This window comes from Anguilla anguilla, chromosome 2, assembly GCF_013347855.1.
Source record: "Anguilla anguilla isolate fAngAng1 chromosome 2, fAngAng1.pri, whole genome shotgun sequence".
In the NCBI taxonomy this organism is placed as follows: domain Eukaryota; kingdom Metazoa; phylum Chordata; class Actinopteri; order Anguilliformes; family Anguillidae; genus Anguilla; species Anguilla anguilla.
Window position 1 is genome coordinate 68,392,527 of NC_049202.1, and position 19,769 is coordinate 68,412,295.

The following is a 19,769-nucleotide window of genomic DNA, read 5'->3' on the forward strand; positions in this document are numbered from 1 at the left end:
AGTAGAGAAACAAAACTGACACAATCTGCAGCAAGTGCAGTAATGCAATCTTATTCCTTCATTAGATAAATGTCAGATTGTGTTCAGCTGAGTTCATCTGACTTGGCCATGGCTGAATTTAATTTATGTCATTGGAATTAATCTCATTTTAAGAACCTAATTACTGAATAACAATGAGCCAATCAGATATTATTAAGTCAGGCAGTGCTAAAAGCATCGTGAACAAGTAGTGTTATTCTTCTGCTACCTCGCTGTTTAGGTTTAGCAACCTCTTTTTAAATAGCCCATGCGATGTCAAAAATCTGGTCGTGTTTATTTCACATTAAATGTTGCATACAAGAAGCATATGCACCAGTTTCCACATCATGACATATTTGTACAAGTTGATATTTATTTGTTTGGTCATTCGAGGAAATTATCAAATGTTACAAGACTGCGGGATAAAGAGCTGTTTTATGTTCTCTCTGTGAATTAACGCTACTGTTTATACCCTTTGGAAAACCGCTGTGAATTCACGAGTAAAAATCCCCATTTAACATCGTCCCTTAGAAAGATCAACTTGTAATTCTACTTCGAGCATTCAGGGTTTGTGTTCAGAGGGTGATGAACAACGGCGAGCTATTGTCACACCATGGATACAAACGAACACTCAACATCTACACAGGATGCGAGAGGAAGTGTTTCTAATGGTCAATTAAAATGTCAATAGCAAAACACATGGGCCTCGCCGCGCAGCAGGAAACGCTAATTTCAGGATACATGTTAACTCACCGTGATCATGGCATGTTGCTAGGGAACAGCAGCTGCAGGCTGTGAGTACATTTAATTACATGTACACGTTGTGAAGAGATGTTAAGCTCTCTTTCATTGGTGTGTGCACCGGCTGTAAGATGTTAGTCCCCCCTCTGCAAACATCTGTACATTCCTGCTTTGGTTATTTAAAATGCCAAAATTAGGTTGGTGATAGGTTAGGCTTAATTGGCTACAACAATCTGAACAGACCGTTCTCACGGGCTTTGCCACGGTGATAAAAATGGAAACTAAAACAACTATCAAAAAAAGATTAATGGCAGGATGAATGGTAATTAAAGGTCTAATTGTCTGCAGAGATAGCAGTGCCATACTACATAATATATTGTTGTTGAAAATCCATGTCTCCTTGGAGTAGGCACAGATACCACACCATGGAGGAATAAAGTATCACCAAGGTATTTTTTTAAGTATGGAAACATCCTTGGAACTGTCCAGGGTGTATTCCTGTCTCTTGCCCAATGCATGCTGGGATATGCTCCAGCACCTCCAGCAACCCTGACCAGGAATAAGCAGGTATAGATAAGGGATGGATGGATGGATGGAAACATCACTGGGCTACCTTTTAAAAATACGTCCATTTTCCCCTATGGAATGAGGCAAATTGGGACAGATAAGTTACTAATATAATAATATGGCCTCTAATTGAAACATGCTGCCATTTCAAGTATAGTGCCATGAAAAAGTATATGTCCCCTTTTTGATTTTCTATATTATTGTATATTTGACACACTGCACGGTTTCAGATCTTTAGACAAGATGTAATATTAGACAAAGGGAAACTGAACAAACACAAAACATATTTTAAAAATATATTATTTAAAGTGGCAGTGTCATTATTGAAGGACCCATGAATTCTGCTCTGTACCAGAAAATTGTTAAGGCAAATGTCCAGTCATCTGTCTATGAGCTGAAGGTAAAGTGTAATTTGGTTGTGCAGCAAAAAGTGATCCAAAAAACAAAAGCAAGTCCACATCTGAATAGCTGAAAAGAAACACATTTTTGAAAAGTTTTGGAGTGACCCAGTCAAAGTCCTGACTTGAACCCAATAGAGGTGCTGAGGCAGAACCTGAAAGGAGCAGTTCATGTTCGAAAACCCACCAATTTTTCTGAATTAAAGCAGATCTGCAAAGAAGAGTGGGCTAAAATTCCACCACAGTGATGTGAAAGACTGATCTAATTATTGGAAGTGTTTGGTTGCAGTTATTGCTGCTAAAGGTGGTGCAACCAGTTATTATGTTTAAGGGGGGGAATTACTTTTTCACATGGGTGTGATATGGGTGTTTGATAACTTTTTTTAATTAAATAAATGAAACAATAATTTTAAAAATGTGTTTTTTGTTTACTTGGGTTAAATTTGTCTAACATTACATTTTGTTTAAAGATCTGAAAGCATTCTGTGTGACACATGCAAGAATAGAGGAATTCAGGAAGAGGGGAAATACTTTTTCATGGCACTGTATGTATCCATTGATCTCCCGCACTGCGTGTGCTTAAGCTATTTTTTTTCCCATAGGTTTATGATTTCTTTCTAACATTTTACCATCGGTAATTCAGCTTGTTTATTTTATTTTTTTGCACATTGCCAGTGTGAACATTTACTGAATCTAATTCAGCTGTTTAACAGCCCTCCTGACAGAAAGCATAGCCCAAATTAGTGATAACTTTAAACAAGTGTCGTTTGTTTGTTTCTAACAAAATAAGACACATTAGTTGCTCAAAATTGAGAGCTAATTCCCGTTGGATTAAGCGCAAAAGTCAGCACGTAGTATAAAGAAAAAAAGAAAAGAAAAAAAAACGAGAAAAAAAAGCATGCGACACTGAGAACGCCTTGGGCCTGAATGGTCTGCTGTTAGAACCGAGACGTGTACACGCGGCGCGGAGCCTTTCAGCGCGACCCAGGTATGAGTCATCCCGCAGCGCAGTGCAGGGGAGTTCAATGGGAGATGGATATACGCCGGAGAGGGATAAATTAACAGCTGCTTGTTCCTGGCTTTACCGCGCGAGGTGTGGAATCCGTGGTTTGTTGCCATGACAATTGCTCACGTTACCACGTCGGGATTCTCGGCAGACAAGGTCAAAAAGTCCACCCGCCGTTGTGGGGGTTCAAAAAACAGTTGCTGCACGAACGGTATAAATGCATCTGCCTAATTTGACTACAGACGTCAGTGTTGCGCCGTCATTTCTCTCACTTCCTGAAGACATACGGCACCCAATCTGGAGAGAGAAAAACATCTCATTACGATCCTACTCCAGTAAGCACACTACTCAATGCTCAGTTTAAGGCAACATGTAGACAAACTCACCATGGGAGCCAAACAATTAAAACCAGATAATTGGGGCGATCTGAATTTAAAAAGCATTCAATTATCATGTGGTGAGGCGGGGTTTTTTTTTGGGGGGGGGGGGGGGGGGTTGCGAATTTCCAAAATTATTTCTGAAAAACGCAATAATGGAATTCTGATCAAGTTCGGTGACGTCAGTCCATCTTCTGAGTGCGGTTGTTAAGAAGTGAATCACGCTGAACGGAGTCTATTCCTCCATGTATCTGTGATAGCCTATCAAAGCTTGTAATCCTGGCTGATAGACTTCAGTCATCACTGCTCGGTGTTTATTTGCATACCCAGTGGATCCTTGCATTTACGGCAGAAAAGGCGATATCTGCCGAGTTTGTTTGCATAAATGAGAAAAGAGAAAAAAGATAAGCACCTGACCAGACTCAGTGCTGACAATTTCCTGAATTCTAATAACCTGATTATTCCCTTCGGGCACACCAAGGGGGCTTGGGTATGACTCATTGTTGTGAAAAAATAAATAAATAAAAGAATAAACTCAGCTTTCCATTTCCCCCGCATCCACACGAGCAGCTGGAGGTACCTTTCACAGAATGATCTGTATTTGTTCTCTGTCCGGTCATACCACTCCACACTCCGTACAGCTGCTACAAAAACCCGTGTTAGCTCTTGTAATACGTGCGATATCTGAGCCCCAGGAGTTATTAGAGCAGCCGTGGCAGCGTGTAAACCGCACACGGGAGGACACGTCCTGTACAGTCGGCGGTGTCGGTGAGGTGTGCGAGAGACTGGCAGAGCTTCACCTCAGCATCCGCTCTGCACTGCGTGAGACAGAGCTGGCACAGAGCTGGCACAGGGCTGGCACAGGGCTGGCACAGGGCTGGCACAGAGATTCCAAGACTGACTCTCAAAGCTGATAACACGTGCATAAAGCCAAGTTCATGTGCTGCCTTTTTGGCAACACGTTTGTAATGTGGGCACTAATGCACTGATGCATTACCGCCCACTTCCCAAATGAACAGCAACATCAGACCCTTAGTTAAACCTCTGTGGACGCGCATGGTGTTCCGGTGATTTAAACAGAATACCCGCCAAATGTTACCGCCATCACAATAATTGCCACCGCTGGGAATGTGATGATAGTGATGATGTATTTTCATAACTGTCGATATACATAGTTACTGTACTATTCTGTTTTTTTTTTTTTTTTTTGTACATTTAAACTCTACAGAGACAAACAGCAGACCAGTAAGTGTGTGAAGAACCTTCTAGGGATGTCAACAAGGCACCATTATTCACGTAACGTCCGAGAATGGAGCAAAAACTGCACCGATAAGCTGAAACAGAAAGGCTGAAATTAGTGCTTGCACACATACATGCACTCTAATACCCAGTACAGTAAGTCAGTACACCATTACTTTAATAGGCATGCAGTCTGAAACAATAGCACTGAAGTAAGTACCCACAATATTCATCTTCATTCACTTGTTTACATTCTGGTAAAAAGATGCTCTTACAATGCAGATCACACCAAAATGGTAAATTTTTTTGTTTGTTGTTGTTGTTGTTGTTGTTTTTTTTGTAACAATAGTTGCAGCACATCTCTTTTAAAATACAAAAATACATTACCGTAGCATTTTGGCGGTCAGCTCTCTTATGTTGAAACGACAGAAACGGCATGTCCACGTCCACATATCAGTACGTATGTCCTCTCCAGAAGGTGCCGGTACAATGCCACAGGGAACAGAGAAAGTTTGGGTTCACAAATGAAAAAGCAGCAATGCCATCCTCTGAAGGACCCTCGACGGAGCAACAGCTGTAAATGCGGTGTTGGGTAAGACGGGCCTCAGCGTGAGGCTCTCCTCTCTCCTTTTGGGGGGTGGGAGGGTGGGCAGAGTGGGCTGAGTCAGAGGGGGGGGGGGGGCAGAGACATGAACTGAAAGAAGACCATCGTCTTTCGCTGGTCTTTCTCTCGAGGTCCTTTGGCTTCGCGACCAGATTCAAAATGCACAAACGCACGGACAAAAAGCACTGAACACCGTGCCACCACAGAGCAGGGCCTGCCTGTGGCATAAACCGTCTACGTGGCCGTTTAGGGCCACAACCGCTCGGAGGGGCCACACGACCATGAGGGGGGGGGGGCACACGATCCAATGTTTATCTAAGGTAAATAACGTAACCCCCCCCCCCACCCCGCTCGACAGAATTGAACAGCGCACCGGCCCCCGCCCCCGCTCAATGAAATCCAACAGCACCGCCACGCTGCCCCCCTCCCCCCCCCCCCCCCCCCCCCCCCAGTCCTAGGGCCGGCCCTGCCACAGAGGAGAAGGAAACGGGTGTGAAAGGACTTTTGAGGGATTTTTGAAAGGACTCAAACAATGAAGACAAACCAGGATTCTAACTCTTAACACCGTCCATTCGTGGTGAGTACAGTAATTACTATTTGCTTAAAACCAAGAGCAAGAGTCAGTGGTGAATGGGAAAGAGCATGAAATGGCGGGATGAATACAATACACTGAAGGAAATGAGTTTTCCTGCTCTACGCAACATTGAGCTTAACATACCTCAGGCCTGTTTGCTGCATTCATTAAAGTTACATACAGTATGTCAATGACGGACACGAGGCCATCGACTGTGATGGAAACAGAAGGGCTCTTTCAGCCCGAGCTGACATGCAGCGCACGCGTGCGAATACCGAGGAGTTCCCGCCGGCATTGGCCATTTGAGAAGATGGAAGGAGGGGATCGGTCTCCTAACGGGAGGGGGCTTGCCACCGAACAGCAGTTTCGGCCCAGAGCAGCCCTGCAACTGTTCACTAAGCTGGTCAAGAACAACTAAGAAGAGGGCAACAAGGCCAGGAGAAGCTGATGTCTGCGTTCAGCCCAAAGTGAGCTGGGGTGATTGCTGCACTTTGAAAGAAAGCTGAAGAGTTGACAGACATAGATAGGGCTTTAAGTCGACACGTGGAGGACGATGCCCACGGGACACTTCACTGCTGGGACGCCGCGGTGATGGCACAGCCTTAAAAGTGTTATGCAGTGCGAGTCTGGCCCTCACACGATGGGCCCACAGCTGCAGAAAGGAAGCCTTCTCGCTCACATGGGGGGGGGGGGGGGGGGGGGGGCTGCCTCACCGATAGCAAGAGATTGGGCGAGACCTTGCACGGATCTCCTGCCACACGTATGGACTGCATATTCCCTTGTTGCCATAGAGACCAGTCTGTTCGCCGAAGGCCCCCGTGAGCTCGCTGAGACCCGGCTAAATGGACTGGGGCTGTTCACCAGAGCCCGGGAAACAGCCCGAAATGGGGGGGCCTGAGGGGGCCTCGCTCGCACTTGGGTGGGACTTCTTCACACTCGTAGGCTCCTTCCTATTTTTTGACGACACTCTCCACGGTGTTTAAAAATAAAGGTAAAGGTTGCAGTCTGTCCAGCTTGCAACATCACAGTTTAAGATCGTCTGTGGACTGGTCCATGAGAAGGCCTACTGAACGCATTTAAACATGAGCAAGGCAACAAACAAAAAAATCATGTTGGTGTGTGCAATAATAATAAGAAATAAAAACTTAATCATATTTAGTACAAATGTTGGGCGAATGACTTGATAATTGCCATGAACTGTAGAAACGGGTAAACATAAACATGTCACGAATGACGATTTTGTGAACCTCGCTTGTCCTTAGAGTTCTGCAAATACACTCTGACTGCTAATGTGATTCATTGAATGACTCACACACGGACGTGTGTACCGCACATTTTCTCGTATTTTTCATTTTCTGAAATGTACGTTTTGTCGTTAGGTCTTGTCCTCATGCATCGCTCTTCTTTAGTGTTCAGTGGCCTGATGTGATCTCCAAGCACAGAGCCCCCATCAATCACTTCCATCTGTTCAACCGAGAAATAAAACACGCTTCTCCTTTTTATTAGACAGCACAGAACTACACGTGACAGCACACATACGGTGGACACTGGATGAGAACAGGTAGATATTTTCTATTTGCACAGGGCAGTACGTCGAAGTAAAACGACACGGTTATATAAAGATTTTGGAGGTAACAGGTCCGCCTTTTAAAGCATAGTTTAGTGTTTCATATTCTGTTTCATGATCGTCATTCAGATCTGGTCAGAACTTAACTAAAATGTCTAAGCACAGAACGGAGACACAAACACTATATTAAGCAACTGCATGACCGATTAATAGACGGTACAATCACAAACTTGCCTTTGTCAAATCTAAACTGTGTACTACAGAACTAAAGGAAAGCAGCATAGAGGTGCATCGTCGCCCATCTTGTTCTTCAAAATCAGATTCGGAGTCTGCTCCTGGTTACGAGCGAACGGGCCCTTCTTCCATTCCGATTCCATTTCATGATTGCGGGCTGGACCCCAATTCAGTTTGATTCACGGCGGCCATTTTGCATACCCTGGTGAAACGAGACTAAACTCGTCTCAACTGAGGAAATAAATTACATTCTTTGTTAAGTTAAGTTTGCCCATTCCTGCCTGATATAAACTTCCAACACAGTCTCCTGAAAGTCACCCACAGAAAGAAAGTCAGCATTGCCTTTTTTACATAAGAAGTCCGCAGGAGATCTGGTTATCCCATGGAAAAATTGTTCGATTCGACGAAGAAGATGAACAAAATGGCGTCAACATTATTCCATTGACATTGTCAACTGCGATTAATTAAAATGAATTGTGTAGTACTCATAATCACTTAATCCCACAGTTCCAAGTGCAGGAAAACCTCAGCATTAACACTATTAACATCATGTCACATGTTATGACATTTAACTTTTTTTTTTTTGCAAATGCGTTGTCATCTGGTACTCTTACCAGAACATATGAAGAACAAATCCACATCACTATTTTAACAAGCCTTAATTATTCAAGAGGTCAAAAAGGACAGTAATTTGCTAACCTAAAGGGGATGTGATGCTGCAATGGCTCATAAAGAAATAAAGAGCCCCACATATTACTGCCACATCAAAGTAATATAAACTGGGAGTCATCAGTTCATCATTGTAAAATGTGCATTACACTGGTACTTATTCATCAATACTTCTCAGTTTACAGCGTTGAATAAAGGTAAGGGAACCTAAATTCACATCATTAAATTGTTTACAGCTTTGAATAAAGGAAAGGGAACCTAAATTCACATCATTAAATTGTTTACAGCTTTGAATAAAGGCAAGGGAACCTAAATTCACATCATTAAATTGTTAAATAAATCATAAACCACACCCAAGCTGGACAGCCACTTCAGTTTAGTGCCACACAAACACAATGAGGCACCACAAAACAACCCTGCTTTGCACTCGATTTGATGCCGTGAAGAATTAACATCAGATATACAACTTTCACAACGTGTCCGTCTGCTGTTGTTTGGAGTCCCAGTTCAGATGATAAAGCTCTGGCCTTACCAATGCTCCACAGCGGCTGTCCCAGGGCTGTGGGTACTGCGGACGCACGCCAGCTCATCCATTAGCACGCTCAAATGATGATGAATCTGGATGTCCAAGGAAAGGATGATGTAATGATTGCTGTTGCCTCATGGGAAATGGAGTGCAGTAACTGTCTTCCTGAGCCAACAGTGCGCCAATGATGGAATACAGCAACAAGCACAGGACAGAAGGCATTCCCCGAAAGGAGGAAACGACCAAGAAAGACGGTGTTCTGAGACACAGACAAGGAACCCCACAGAACATTCTGAGCCTTCTGTCATTCCGCAACCCCCCCCCCCCCCTTCTCCTGAGGACAACGCACGTGCTGCTCTCTCCCCTCCGCCGACCCAAGGACACCATCACCCATAATGCATTACACCACTCCAACCCGAAAAGCTATCCGCTCTTCTCTCTTCTCGTTTTCCGCGGCGACGTCCTACATGACGGAGCAGGTGAACCCGCAGCACTCCTTCAGGAGGGTGAGCCCCGTCTTGGTGACAAACGGAGAGGAGGTCTGCTGGGCCCTGGAGGTCAGCTTCCTGCCCTGAGCAGGATCTGGAAGGAAGATGGCCGCCGTCGTCAGTCTCCTCTGGGAGGCGTCAGCCGGCTAAGACAATAACACTGACTGACAAGGATAACACGAGCTGAGCCGGGGGAGTTTTATTTTTCCCCAAAGCGAAATATCGTTTGGATTCAATTAACTATCTAAATAAATAATTTGTGGCCCTTTCAAAAATAAGCTCTGGGGGAACTAATAACAAAATCTTGGAGGAAGCCCACGTGAGATTTATTTTCCTTACAGATTAGGTTTCCTGTCTGCTGCAGGATTAATGAGAAGTATAAAAAAAACACTGAATGGCAATAAAGTAGGTAATCAGAGATAAGCGCTGCACTGTATTGCTCCCAAATGTGCACTTTGAATAATTTCAAAATGAAGTTTACATAAAATTAAGTTGCTCATTATCATAATAACCACAGGCCTATGAGAATTGAGAGGTCAATTCACATAGACCTAGCATAGAAAAAGCAATGTGACATTCTAGATTGCAAGGTGCCAACAAAAAAGTTTTTTTTTTAAAGCACAGACAGAATAGAGTATCACTTACTTTCATGCTTCAATCTTTTAGGGAACTTGGCCTGCAGGAATTCTGCCATTTCCTTGTCCTCCTCTTTCTCCCTGTTGGAGAGGGGGTTACAAAGAGCTGTAAGCATGGGGAGAAGCACCTCACACATCCCTGATCAGGCTCACCCCAGACAAGATACAAACTCAAAAACAATCCAAGGGTCTGCACACACACACGCGCGCGCGCGCACGCACACACACGCACTCACACACACACCCATCCACCCATACACACACACCCACCTACAAACACTCACACACACGCACACACACACACACACACACACACACACAAACGCACACACACACACACACAAACGCACACGCACACACACGCACACATGCATGCACACATGCTCACACACCCACCCACACACACTCACACACACACCCATCCACCCATACACACACACCCACCCACAAACACTCACACACACGCACACACACACACACACACACACACAAACGCACACACACACACACACACAAACGCACACGCACACACACACACACACGCATGCACACACGCACACACACACACATAAACACACATGCACACACACACACGCACACACACACACACACACACAAACGCACACGCACACACACACACACACACACACACACACACAAACGCACATGCACACGCACACGCGCACACACACACACACACACACACACACACACACACACACGCGCAGGCAGGCTTTGTTTTTTCCCTCATTGTATTTCTACAAGCATCTGGCTGACAGACATTCACCTGATGACAAGACAAAGGTTTCTTTTATTTTACAGTATAGCCCATTGTGGTCTAATTATCTACGAGCAGCAGGATATAATTTGCCTGCCGTACCGCAACCTGTCAGCTGTCAGGCTCTTCCACTCTCATAAACAAGTGGTATAGATGGAGATTACCAGTGCTACTGTGATTACTGTATGTGCACATGAGATGGTATATAATCGAGGACTAGGTACCCTACAATAAGCACACCTGGAAAGCAGGCAGTACTGTAACATTTCATTTTCCGTCACTGCAGCTGCTGAAAAAGCAGTCCTGGCTCATTATGGTTTTACCAGCTAAAGAACGGACGTTACGGATTCACCAAACTTCGCCAAACCGTGTGCTTCGCTCACCTCAGCCTTTCGAACTCCACGTCATCCACCAGGAAGTCTCTGGTCTCCACCAGCTTGTGGATCTGCTGGAGTAGCTCCTCCTCCTTCTGCTTGTCATCTTTTGATTTGTCTTTATCTACAAAGGGGGTGGGGGGGGGGGGGGGGGGGGGGCATACTGTGCATCAATCTCACTCGTACCACACTGAACCCTGTGAACACCCGCACCAACGCCTCAGGCAACGGAGAGGAACAGACAGATTTCACAGAGGAGAAAGAAAAGGGCCACAGATTTGAAGAGATGAGAGGCTCCCCTGTGGGACGTGCTGGGGGATACAGACCGATTCAGTCTCCCCCCTCAGCAGGGCCTGGCATTTGGGATGCCCTGCAACTGCTCTTCCCCTCCCTCCCTCCCCCTCCCCCCCCCCCCCCAACAAGCGCATGAGTCTCCATGCCAACTCTGCCAACTCTGTCCGTGCCACCCATGCCAGGGCCAGCATGATTATCAGCAGGCAGGCACTAAATCTGCAACTTCCTGGAGAAAAAAAATCTTTTCTATTTTTCCAATTTAACTTTCACTTTCTGGGCAGCTGATACAAAAAGGAGCATATCATGTGATCAAGAAGCCATAAATGTATACATGAGAAATATTCTCAATCACCTGTGCAGAATTTATGGCGTTGACCCTTTAGGGGGAAAAAAAAACTGACTGTTCATTTGTAAAAAAAAAAAAACCTCTATATAATGTAGAGGACTGTGCAGTTGTTTATTTTTAAGTGTGGCATTTATCCTAAAGTGCCTATTTAAGATTAATGGAGCCTGCCACACAGCCTTCAGTTTTGATGATTGTACTGATTAACATGGTGCACCAACGGTGAGAGCAATAGCAAAGTGCGGCGGCAGCACTCCATGTCTTTTTCCACGTAATGCATTATTGTTCCGAGGCACGTGAGCAGCAAGCGCAATAAACCGCCAGCGTTTCTGTCAACGACGCTGAGATGCTGCCCCAGAAAAATGTCATTTCCTGTCATAATGGAAGTGTTTTTTATCAACTTGACCTGGACAGCATTCCAAAAAAATGTCAACTGAAAGAGCTTCGCGCGGCTTTACCTGGAATGGACACTAGTTTCTGCAGCTCCTTTTTGAGCCGTGTTATCTCTTTACAAAGCTGAATGTCATCCATCCTGCAAGGAGAGAAAAACATGAATCGTGGGGTAAGTTCAGGGCTACGGCCACAGATTCTCTATGACAACCAGATCTTCAAATTCTGTGTTCCTTCCAACCAAGGCCTTACTCTAGGACAGGGGTGCACAAATCTTGCCCTTGAGGCCAGTGGTACTACTGGTTTTCATTCTTCCTCTCTAATCAGGACTGATTTAAACCTGGAACACCAGGTAGGTTAAATATTCGGCCAATCAGTGCCATTAATTGATCAATTGCAGTACCATAAAAAAGCATTTTCTCCCTTCCTGATTTCCTGTATTACTGTGCATTTGTCACACTGAATGGTATCACATCAACTTTCAACAAAGGGAAACTGACTGAACAAAAACACGTTTTTAAAATTATCATTTCATTTATTTAATTTAAAAGGTTATCAAAAATGACCCCCCATATTTATTCAATCAACCCGTTAATGAAATTGAATTGATAATTAGATTCAGCTGATTCAACACAGCCCATTTCTCTGAATGAAAGCACGAAAGCAGTACTGCAAAGATGTGAAAGACTGGTGCAACCAGTTATTATGTTAAAGAGGGCAATTACTTTTGAACATGGGCGATACAGGTGTTTGATAATTTGTTTTCATTAAATAAATAGAATAATAATACGAAAAATGTGTTTTGTGTCCGCTCAGGTTCCCTTTCTCTAAAGCCGCGTTTCCACCAAAATTACCCGGAACTTTCAGTCCCAGGAACTACTTTACCAGGAACTAAAAGGTTCCTTCAGCCAATGGTTGTCTGCGTTTCCACCGGGGTCTAAAGTACCGCGAAGATTAGGCAAATTAGCCCACTGACGTTGTCGTCGGTCCATCTGTCATATGATTTCTTCTGTAACCCCATACTACCACCGAAGTAGCCTACATTATTTTTTAATAACCGGGACAGCCCGGAGGGGTTTATTCCACTTATATACAACGAGTTACCAACAATGACTATATATGGTTACTTTTGTATTTATTGATTTTCATATGTCCTCTCAAACACATTCATTAACAGCAGAAAACATGCACACGTTGTAAACAATTTGCTGTTTTATTACTTTCTGGTCGTCAATTCCATATAGGCTAATCGCAAAATGACAAGAATAGAACGAAAACTCGGACTTGCGTGAAAATGTAAATTAGTAGTGGTACAGCCACCGTTTGCTTTCCTTCGAAGTTACTGCTAGCCGAGCAGCGAAGTGTGCCCTCCAGATGCGAACCATGCACCATAAATGAGTCCATAGTCTTCCTGGTCTTGAAAAATGGCAGTAAAATTGAGTAAAATTACGGCAGTATGAAAAAGCTAAAGCGAAGATTACTAGAATTAACCTGTTATTTTACCCGGATAAAAAGTGCGGAAGGTGATTTCCAGTTTGCTTGTACTGTATCACCAATGTTAATTATGCAGAACTACCGCATACCTCACATAACTGTATCAAACGTTTTGAGTCAATTACAACGGGCTAACAAAGAAAATCCGGAAGAAAATATTCAGCAACCGAATTAATCCGTTTGAATGTTTTGGTAGCCTACGTAATATGCTGTCCCAGCACGAATGCTTAGCATTTTATAAAACGAATACTAAAGCAAGAAAAGAACAGAAGAGCACACGTTATAATTCCAAGACGTTGACAGGTTATAACCAAAAGTAGGCTACTGCGCCGCATAACATACAAGTTTGATTTGAAGTTATTATGAAAATAAATTGGTTTGCCGCTGCATATTTTCAAACATGGCGGGTAATGGCGGAAAATAAATACAACACAAATGCTACGAGTACTCGACCAATCAGAAAGGTTCAGCGCTGCAAGCTCCACCCAAAAGGTTCCTGTACTTTCGGAAAGTACTACCCCCCGAGCAGGAACGTTTTGGGGGGTAAAACAAAGCCCCCAGAACTAAATTTAGACCCTAGTTCCTGCGGTGGAAACGCACTGAGTTCCTCAAAAGGTTCCTAGTTCCGGGGTATAGTTCCTGCGGTGGAAACGCGGCTTAATATTACATTTTGTCAAAAGTGATGAAAAAATTCAGTGTGACAAATGTGGAATTATAGAGGAACTCAGGAAGGGAGCAAATACCTTTCCACAGCACTGTTACTGTCAGGTAGAAAAGAAAACCCTGCAGGGCTACCTGGCCTCGAGGGGCCAGATTTGAGTATGCCTGTTCTAGGAGCTTCTGTTTGGTGACAGAAGTGCTATGTTGCAGTTTATGAATATTCATGTGGGGCATACCAAAGGGTACCATGACTCATCACTGGTATTGTGCCCCCCATGCATATTCATGAGATATACTCGGAACTTTTCTGTTTTAACAGTGACAGAGACAGAACTTTCAGTGTTAAGAATACAGAGCATGGCATATATAGCTACTATATATATATATATATATATATATATATATATATATATATATATATATATATATTACTGAAGCTAAAAGCTTTCATATTTTCTGGCTTACCATTAAAACCCTTGAATTTATGCGTGACCGAGACACAATATCTTAAGATAAATAGGCAACACACTGTGGCAACACAGACAACACTAGAACCTCCTGGTACAACTCCTGTACCCACCAGTTATGAAAATACAAAGGTTGTTAGGAACGTCAGAGACATCAGAGCTGAATATGAGCTCATTGTACAGACGATGTGTGGCTACAGCCGTTAACAACATAGAGCAAAATACATTAGGATAAAAAAAGTGCATGAACCACATTGATCATTAAAAACTTTAATCAGACCCCTCTAGAAAAAAAAAAAACGATGTGATTCCGGTTTACCTGCATGCGTCTTTAATTCGATACTCGGTGCGCTAATATGATACGTCTGGCTGAAAGAACTTTCTAGAATGAACCCGCGAGAACACCGCAGCCCTCCAGGGCCGGAATGACTCACCCCTCACCAGCAGCATCCCCACGTGGGTCGGCAACACGAACGCGATAGAGCAAAAAAAAAAACATCCTTCCTGTTATTATAAGGCAAGATGTCCAGTACATTACGTGACTAGCACAGTGGCTCTGCGTGGATATGTCTTCAGGTAATGGCTCATTGCACAAAGCATATTCCCACACAAAGCCATGATAAAAATAAGACCCCAGAAGTTCTCAAGATCTATTCACGTTCAATATGAGATTTTTTTTTGTTGTTGATATTTCTTACGAGGGTTAGGTTATCAAATGTCTTCCTGAAGGTTGATAAACAAGCCCGGGCAGAAATGGCAAAGCAGTCCTGTCACACCCTGGGCTGTATTCAGAGTTCAGCTGAGAGACAGAGCTGGCTGCTGGGAACAGATAAGGAGGGTAGGCTTGTCTGCGGTGTGTGTGCAGGGACCAGAATATGGGTCATACAGGTAGACGGACAAGCCTGAGCTGTCAATCAATGGCGCTAACCTGTCACCCCACGTGCTAAGCTGCCTTCACCCGCCAAGGAATGTAACAGTTTCAGCCGAGACATCAGCACCAAATCGAAAACGACAAGACGTCACTCACGGCGGCAAAAAATGATTGAACTGGTAAACACAGATCTCATAAAAAACACGTTTTCAACGTACAAAAATGCCAAGTTACTCAAAAGTATTGATATCAAAATGACGCCAAGTTACGGTACTACAAACAATATAGGCTATCTTGCCTCACCGAAATTACATAAGATGTATTTCAAAGCAATGGTACCCAATATTTCCTCAATTCTTTCAAGTCACTTACCTGCCATCCCAATATTCCCAACAAAAATGACTTCTAAATCAGTACTGGCAGTGGCTCCAGAGAATTGTGTCTTGGCCTTACGAAATAAATGTCCATTGTCTTACTGTGCGCATAATCAATTAACTTAGTAAAGGTAAACTCCCATTGGATGGGGGAGAGATAAGACAGTGTGATCTCCTTTCATTTTGTGCTATCAAAAGGAGTTACTATTCTTTGTCTCAGAGATTCTTTGTTAACATTTGGGTGTGTCAGATTTATATGAACACAGTCTTTTAGGAAATTTAGGATACTGTTGGTAATGAGAAGCCTCTGTGGAAGTTGTTTTGGAAGGAATTGCTCCCCATGGGGGAATAGCTCAGACTTTCTGTTGTCTGCTACTGTTCACAGAGAGCTAATTTTCCCTCTGGATCCATTAACCTTTATTTCCCGCCTCATAGTTTCCCCCCATTCTCATCCTCCACTACTTCTGTATATGTTGAACCATCTGTCACTCACACCAACGATCAACGGCCGACGACCACGAATATGACCGTCATGAAGAATAGCTGCAGTCTCCAAGCAACGGTCAACAAATACTAAAGAGACGGCGAGCGCTCAGTCAGACTGGGGAGCCAGGAAGAACGCCTGTCCTTGCACACACAGGGCATGCCTTTCAGGTGGAGCAGGTGAATGTTCTGGAGGACAGAATCGATACAGGAACTCTCTGGCTGAAGGGGAGGGGGAGGGGGAGGGGAGGGGGGAGGATGACGACAAATTAACCCTTTCTTCCAGTTCGTAGAGTCGAGTCCCCGGCATGGACTGTGTTGCCTACACAGACAGTAGAAAAGTAATCTGGCTCATTTCTTCCAGATGCTTCTGAGGGACCCAACCCTTTCACCCTTTCATGTGTGTGGCTAAACTTTGCACGTCGATATTTTGAAGTTGCTGCATTGTGAGCACACTGCACTTTAATGAACTAAGGGGGGGTGGAGGTTAAATAGTCTCAGGTATCTCACCATCTTGTTGACTAAATGAGATGAATACGTTCAGTTAATTTGTAATATTCTGTTTTAAAACAGTAACTGCTCTCCAGAAGGATGCGTTTTCCTTCAGATTCAGCACAAGTGCTATGTGCCAAGTTATTAGTATTATTAGTCATAGTAAACCTTATGTGCTGCTGTGTGTGTGTGTGTGTGCGCGCGAATGAGTACCACAGACATCTACGCAGGCACCTACACAGACGACTATGGACCCCAAGATGATGGAAGGACTCTTGTCTTTGCACCCCTGGTGTCACATCTCTTCGTTCCCCCCCTCAATTCTCCCTCCTTCCTGTCGTGTCCCTACATATTCAACGGTTTCCCCTAAACCTCTGCTCAACGGGTCAAGGTATTTACAGTAAGTTCCCTGTGTTGTAAGAATGAAATGGGTTGCCTTCCATTTGTTATGTTTCTATAGAAGACTCACAGCCTTTCACGAGCCAGGTCGTAGCACAATCATACAATAATATTCTAGCTCAGAAGTGGAAGCCCACGTTGAAAAGCACCCAAGAAAAATGTTCTATGGAGAATATTTTATATAAATGCACTGAATAATAAGAAGCGTTTAGAAATATTCTCGACTCGTTGACAAGAGTAAGAACGTCGTTTTATTTACCTTGAACCGAGATTTGGTGAATGCGCTATATAATGAAAGTGTAATAGATTGATAAGCTCAGGAGGTGGAACAGCACTGGGCTGATACAATAACCTTGCGACGGAGAAGTGCTGTACGCATCTGTGAAACAGGTGTTACTCTCGAACCAGGGGCTTAAAACGAGCTGCCTCAGTAAATATCGCACCGAACAAACGAATAACGCGCAAAATGTCAGCCACTGTAATTCAACCTGGGCTGTCTGCCCAGCAATGAACAAAGTGAAGTTATTATTATTTCTGCACATTTAACTTTTTAGGCCAGTTTATCTGGCAGCCAAAAAACGTTTTGTGATTTTTTTGTGTTTTCGATGTCTTATCATACACTCTTAAGACTCCTTTAGAAAAAAAGAAAAAAAAGAAACGAAGAAACAAAACTTCCAGATGGTGCTTTGAACAAAAGCTGAGACTCTCTGGACCCGCTGCCTGAATGAAATGTAGTATCGTCGAAGCGCATTGGGTTTGCAGCACCAGCTGCTACGCGTGCTTTTGCGGCTGAAAGTCAGGTTGCTGCCATTCCTGCATCCCAAACAGGACTGCTGTGTCCAATCAGAGTGCGGTTTTAGAATGCGTGCATCACTGCAAAGAATCAGACTCCACCACAATTTAACCAAGGTTATTCAAATGCGGATATCTCTCTACTGCAGGCTGCATGACATTGGTGCAAGATGCTATATTGGCACTGTATTGTTCTTGTGGTGAATCATGTTATTTTCTTTTAATGAGAACAGAAATGTAAATCTTGGAATTTTCAATTTACAATGAATATTTTAATACTGTACATCAAGCTCTTAAATTTGAATTGTTTTCCAATTCAATTTCATTCAAAAATGATTTCAATATGACATTATTTTTCCTCCCTGATTACATTTTTGTAACAATTTCGTTGCCATTATTTTATTTGTTGGTGTTATTTTAGTCCTTTTTTGTTTGTTTTCGTTGTGCTGTTCTCGTGGCTTGATGAGCATGATTTTCTCTCTCAGACGCCCCGTCCCAATCACAATGGCTGAAAGTGGTGCTGATGGTTTCTGCTTATGTTCTCCGAGACAACCTTCAATTCCTGTCTGGCTCAGTGCGGAACATTTTTCTGGTCAGCCCCGCAATGGTATAATGCAGAGGGACATTACAATAGAAAATAGAATTTGAAGACAAACAAAAGGGCGTCCTTGACTTTCTCCTCCTGGCTTCTACGGTAGTCTAATGGAAACGCGGTTCCCAATCCCGTACCAGAAAAGATTTTGCGGCGAGGAACGATAAATTCTCCAATCCTTTTCGAACGTGTCATTTTGCTGTCCAAATGGCTGCTATGCGACTGACTAAAAACAGGGCCTTCGTCAAGGCTGACAGTGACAGTCAGCACACGTTGAACGATTTTAATGACGGGCAGCTGGTTATTATCTGTCTGTGGGAGATTAAAACAATAGCGGCTCGGGTTGAGGTGGCAGATGGAAGGGCCCAGCCCCTGCACTACTGCAGCAGAAAGTACAAGCCTAAAGACAAGAGGAAAGCAGACGGCTGTGGGTGTCTACAGTGTCGCTACATCGTTGGCCGCGTGCATTTCATTATTCCACTTTTCAGATCAACACACACTTATTAATTCGCAGTTTAAAAGAACCTCGCTGATCCTCTCATCAATAGATTTGAAATAAATAAATGGAATGTTTGCTGAACAAGAGCCAATGCAAGGTGGTGTATAATTGAATTTGAAAACTGGTTGGATTCGCATCTGAGAACAGCCAGATTGAGCAGAGCTTCTATCAGCAGGCTGCCTCTCTCGTACTGGGAGTGTTGGCAATACACCCGGATCAAATCATTATTTGAAGCACTTTAACTGTGTAGATGTCAGTATAATTCCTGCAGACATTCTTTTAAAATAAACATCTATTTCCAGGGAATATTCCAGACAGTATTCTTTTGATTTTGGTTAATAACATGGTTCATTAAAAACCATGATATAAACCTCCTCTGCAGGAGTGTTTTGAAATTTTACTGGCATCTGAAGATTTAAAGCACAAATTTTGAAATTTATACGTGACCCAGCTCGGGTTTGGCAAGCATGCAGGAGATAGCTGAGATCTTGCTCTTCACTCGGTATAATTATTCCATTTTTTTACATTCAGATCCCGCACGTAGCATGCATGGCATTTCTGTGGCTGGAGCCCTACCCATAATCCCACAGAGAGCGGTACGCCGCGAAGGACCTACTTTGAGCTTTGGCTGCTGCAAAAACAGCTCCACCCTTCAGAGTGACGTTTTCACAGAGCATTTTAAAGCATATTTAAACACGGAGGAGGGGCAGGGGGCGGGGGGGTGGGGGGGGGGGAATCACACAAAATCACTTTCTGATTCACTAAGGCAAGTGTGCGGTTTGAACTTCGGCGCGGTCTCTGCGTGGGGTACAGCCGCGCGCTGT

The 19,769-nt window shown here is 43.7% G+C and overlaps 1 protein-coding gene across 4 annotated transcripts in view; it reads right to left on the minus strand.

Moving 5' to 3' along the window:
• Positions 1-7,001: 7,001 nt before the first annotated feature.
• LOC118219826 (bMERB domain-containing protein 1-like) overlaps positions 7,002-19,769 on the minus strand; it is a 28,483-nt gene continuing 15,715 nt past the window's right edge. For 2 of the 4 annotated variants that reach the window (XM_035403279.1, XM_035403278.1), the window contains exons 3-6: positions 11,891-11,964; positions 10,805-10,919; positions 9,654-9,724; positions 7,002-9,102 (exon numbers count right to left, since the gene is read on the minus strand). In XM_035403279.1, coding sequence (XP_035259170.1) covers positions 8,984-9,102; positions 9,654-9,724; positions 10,805-10,919; positions 11,891-11,964 — 379 coding nt within the window. In that variant the 3' untranslated portion in view covers positions 7,002-8,983. The remainder of the gene's footprint in view (positions 9,103-9,653; positions 9,725-10,804; positions 10,920-11,890; positions 11,965-19,769) is intronic. The other 2 variants (XR_004763850.1, XR_004763849.1) reach the window with 2 other exon arrangements.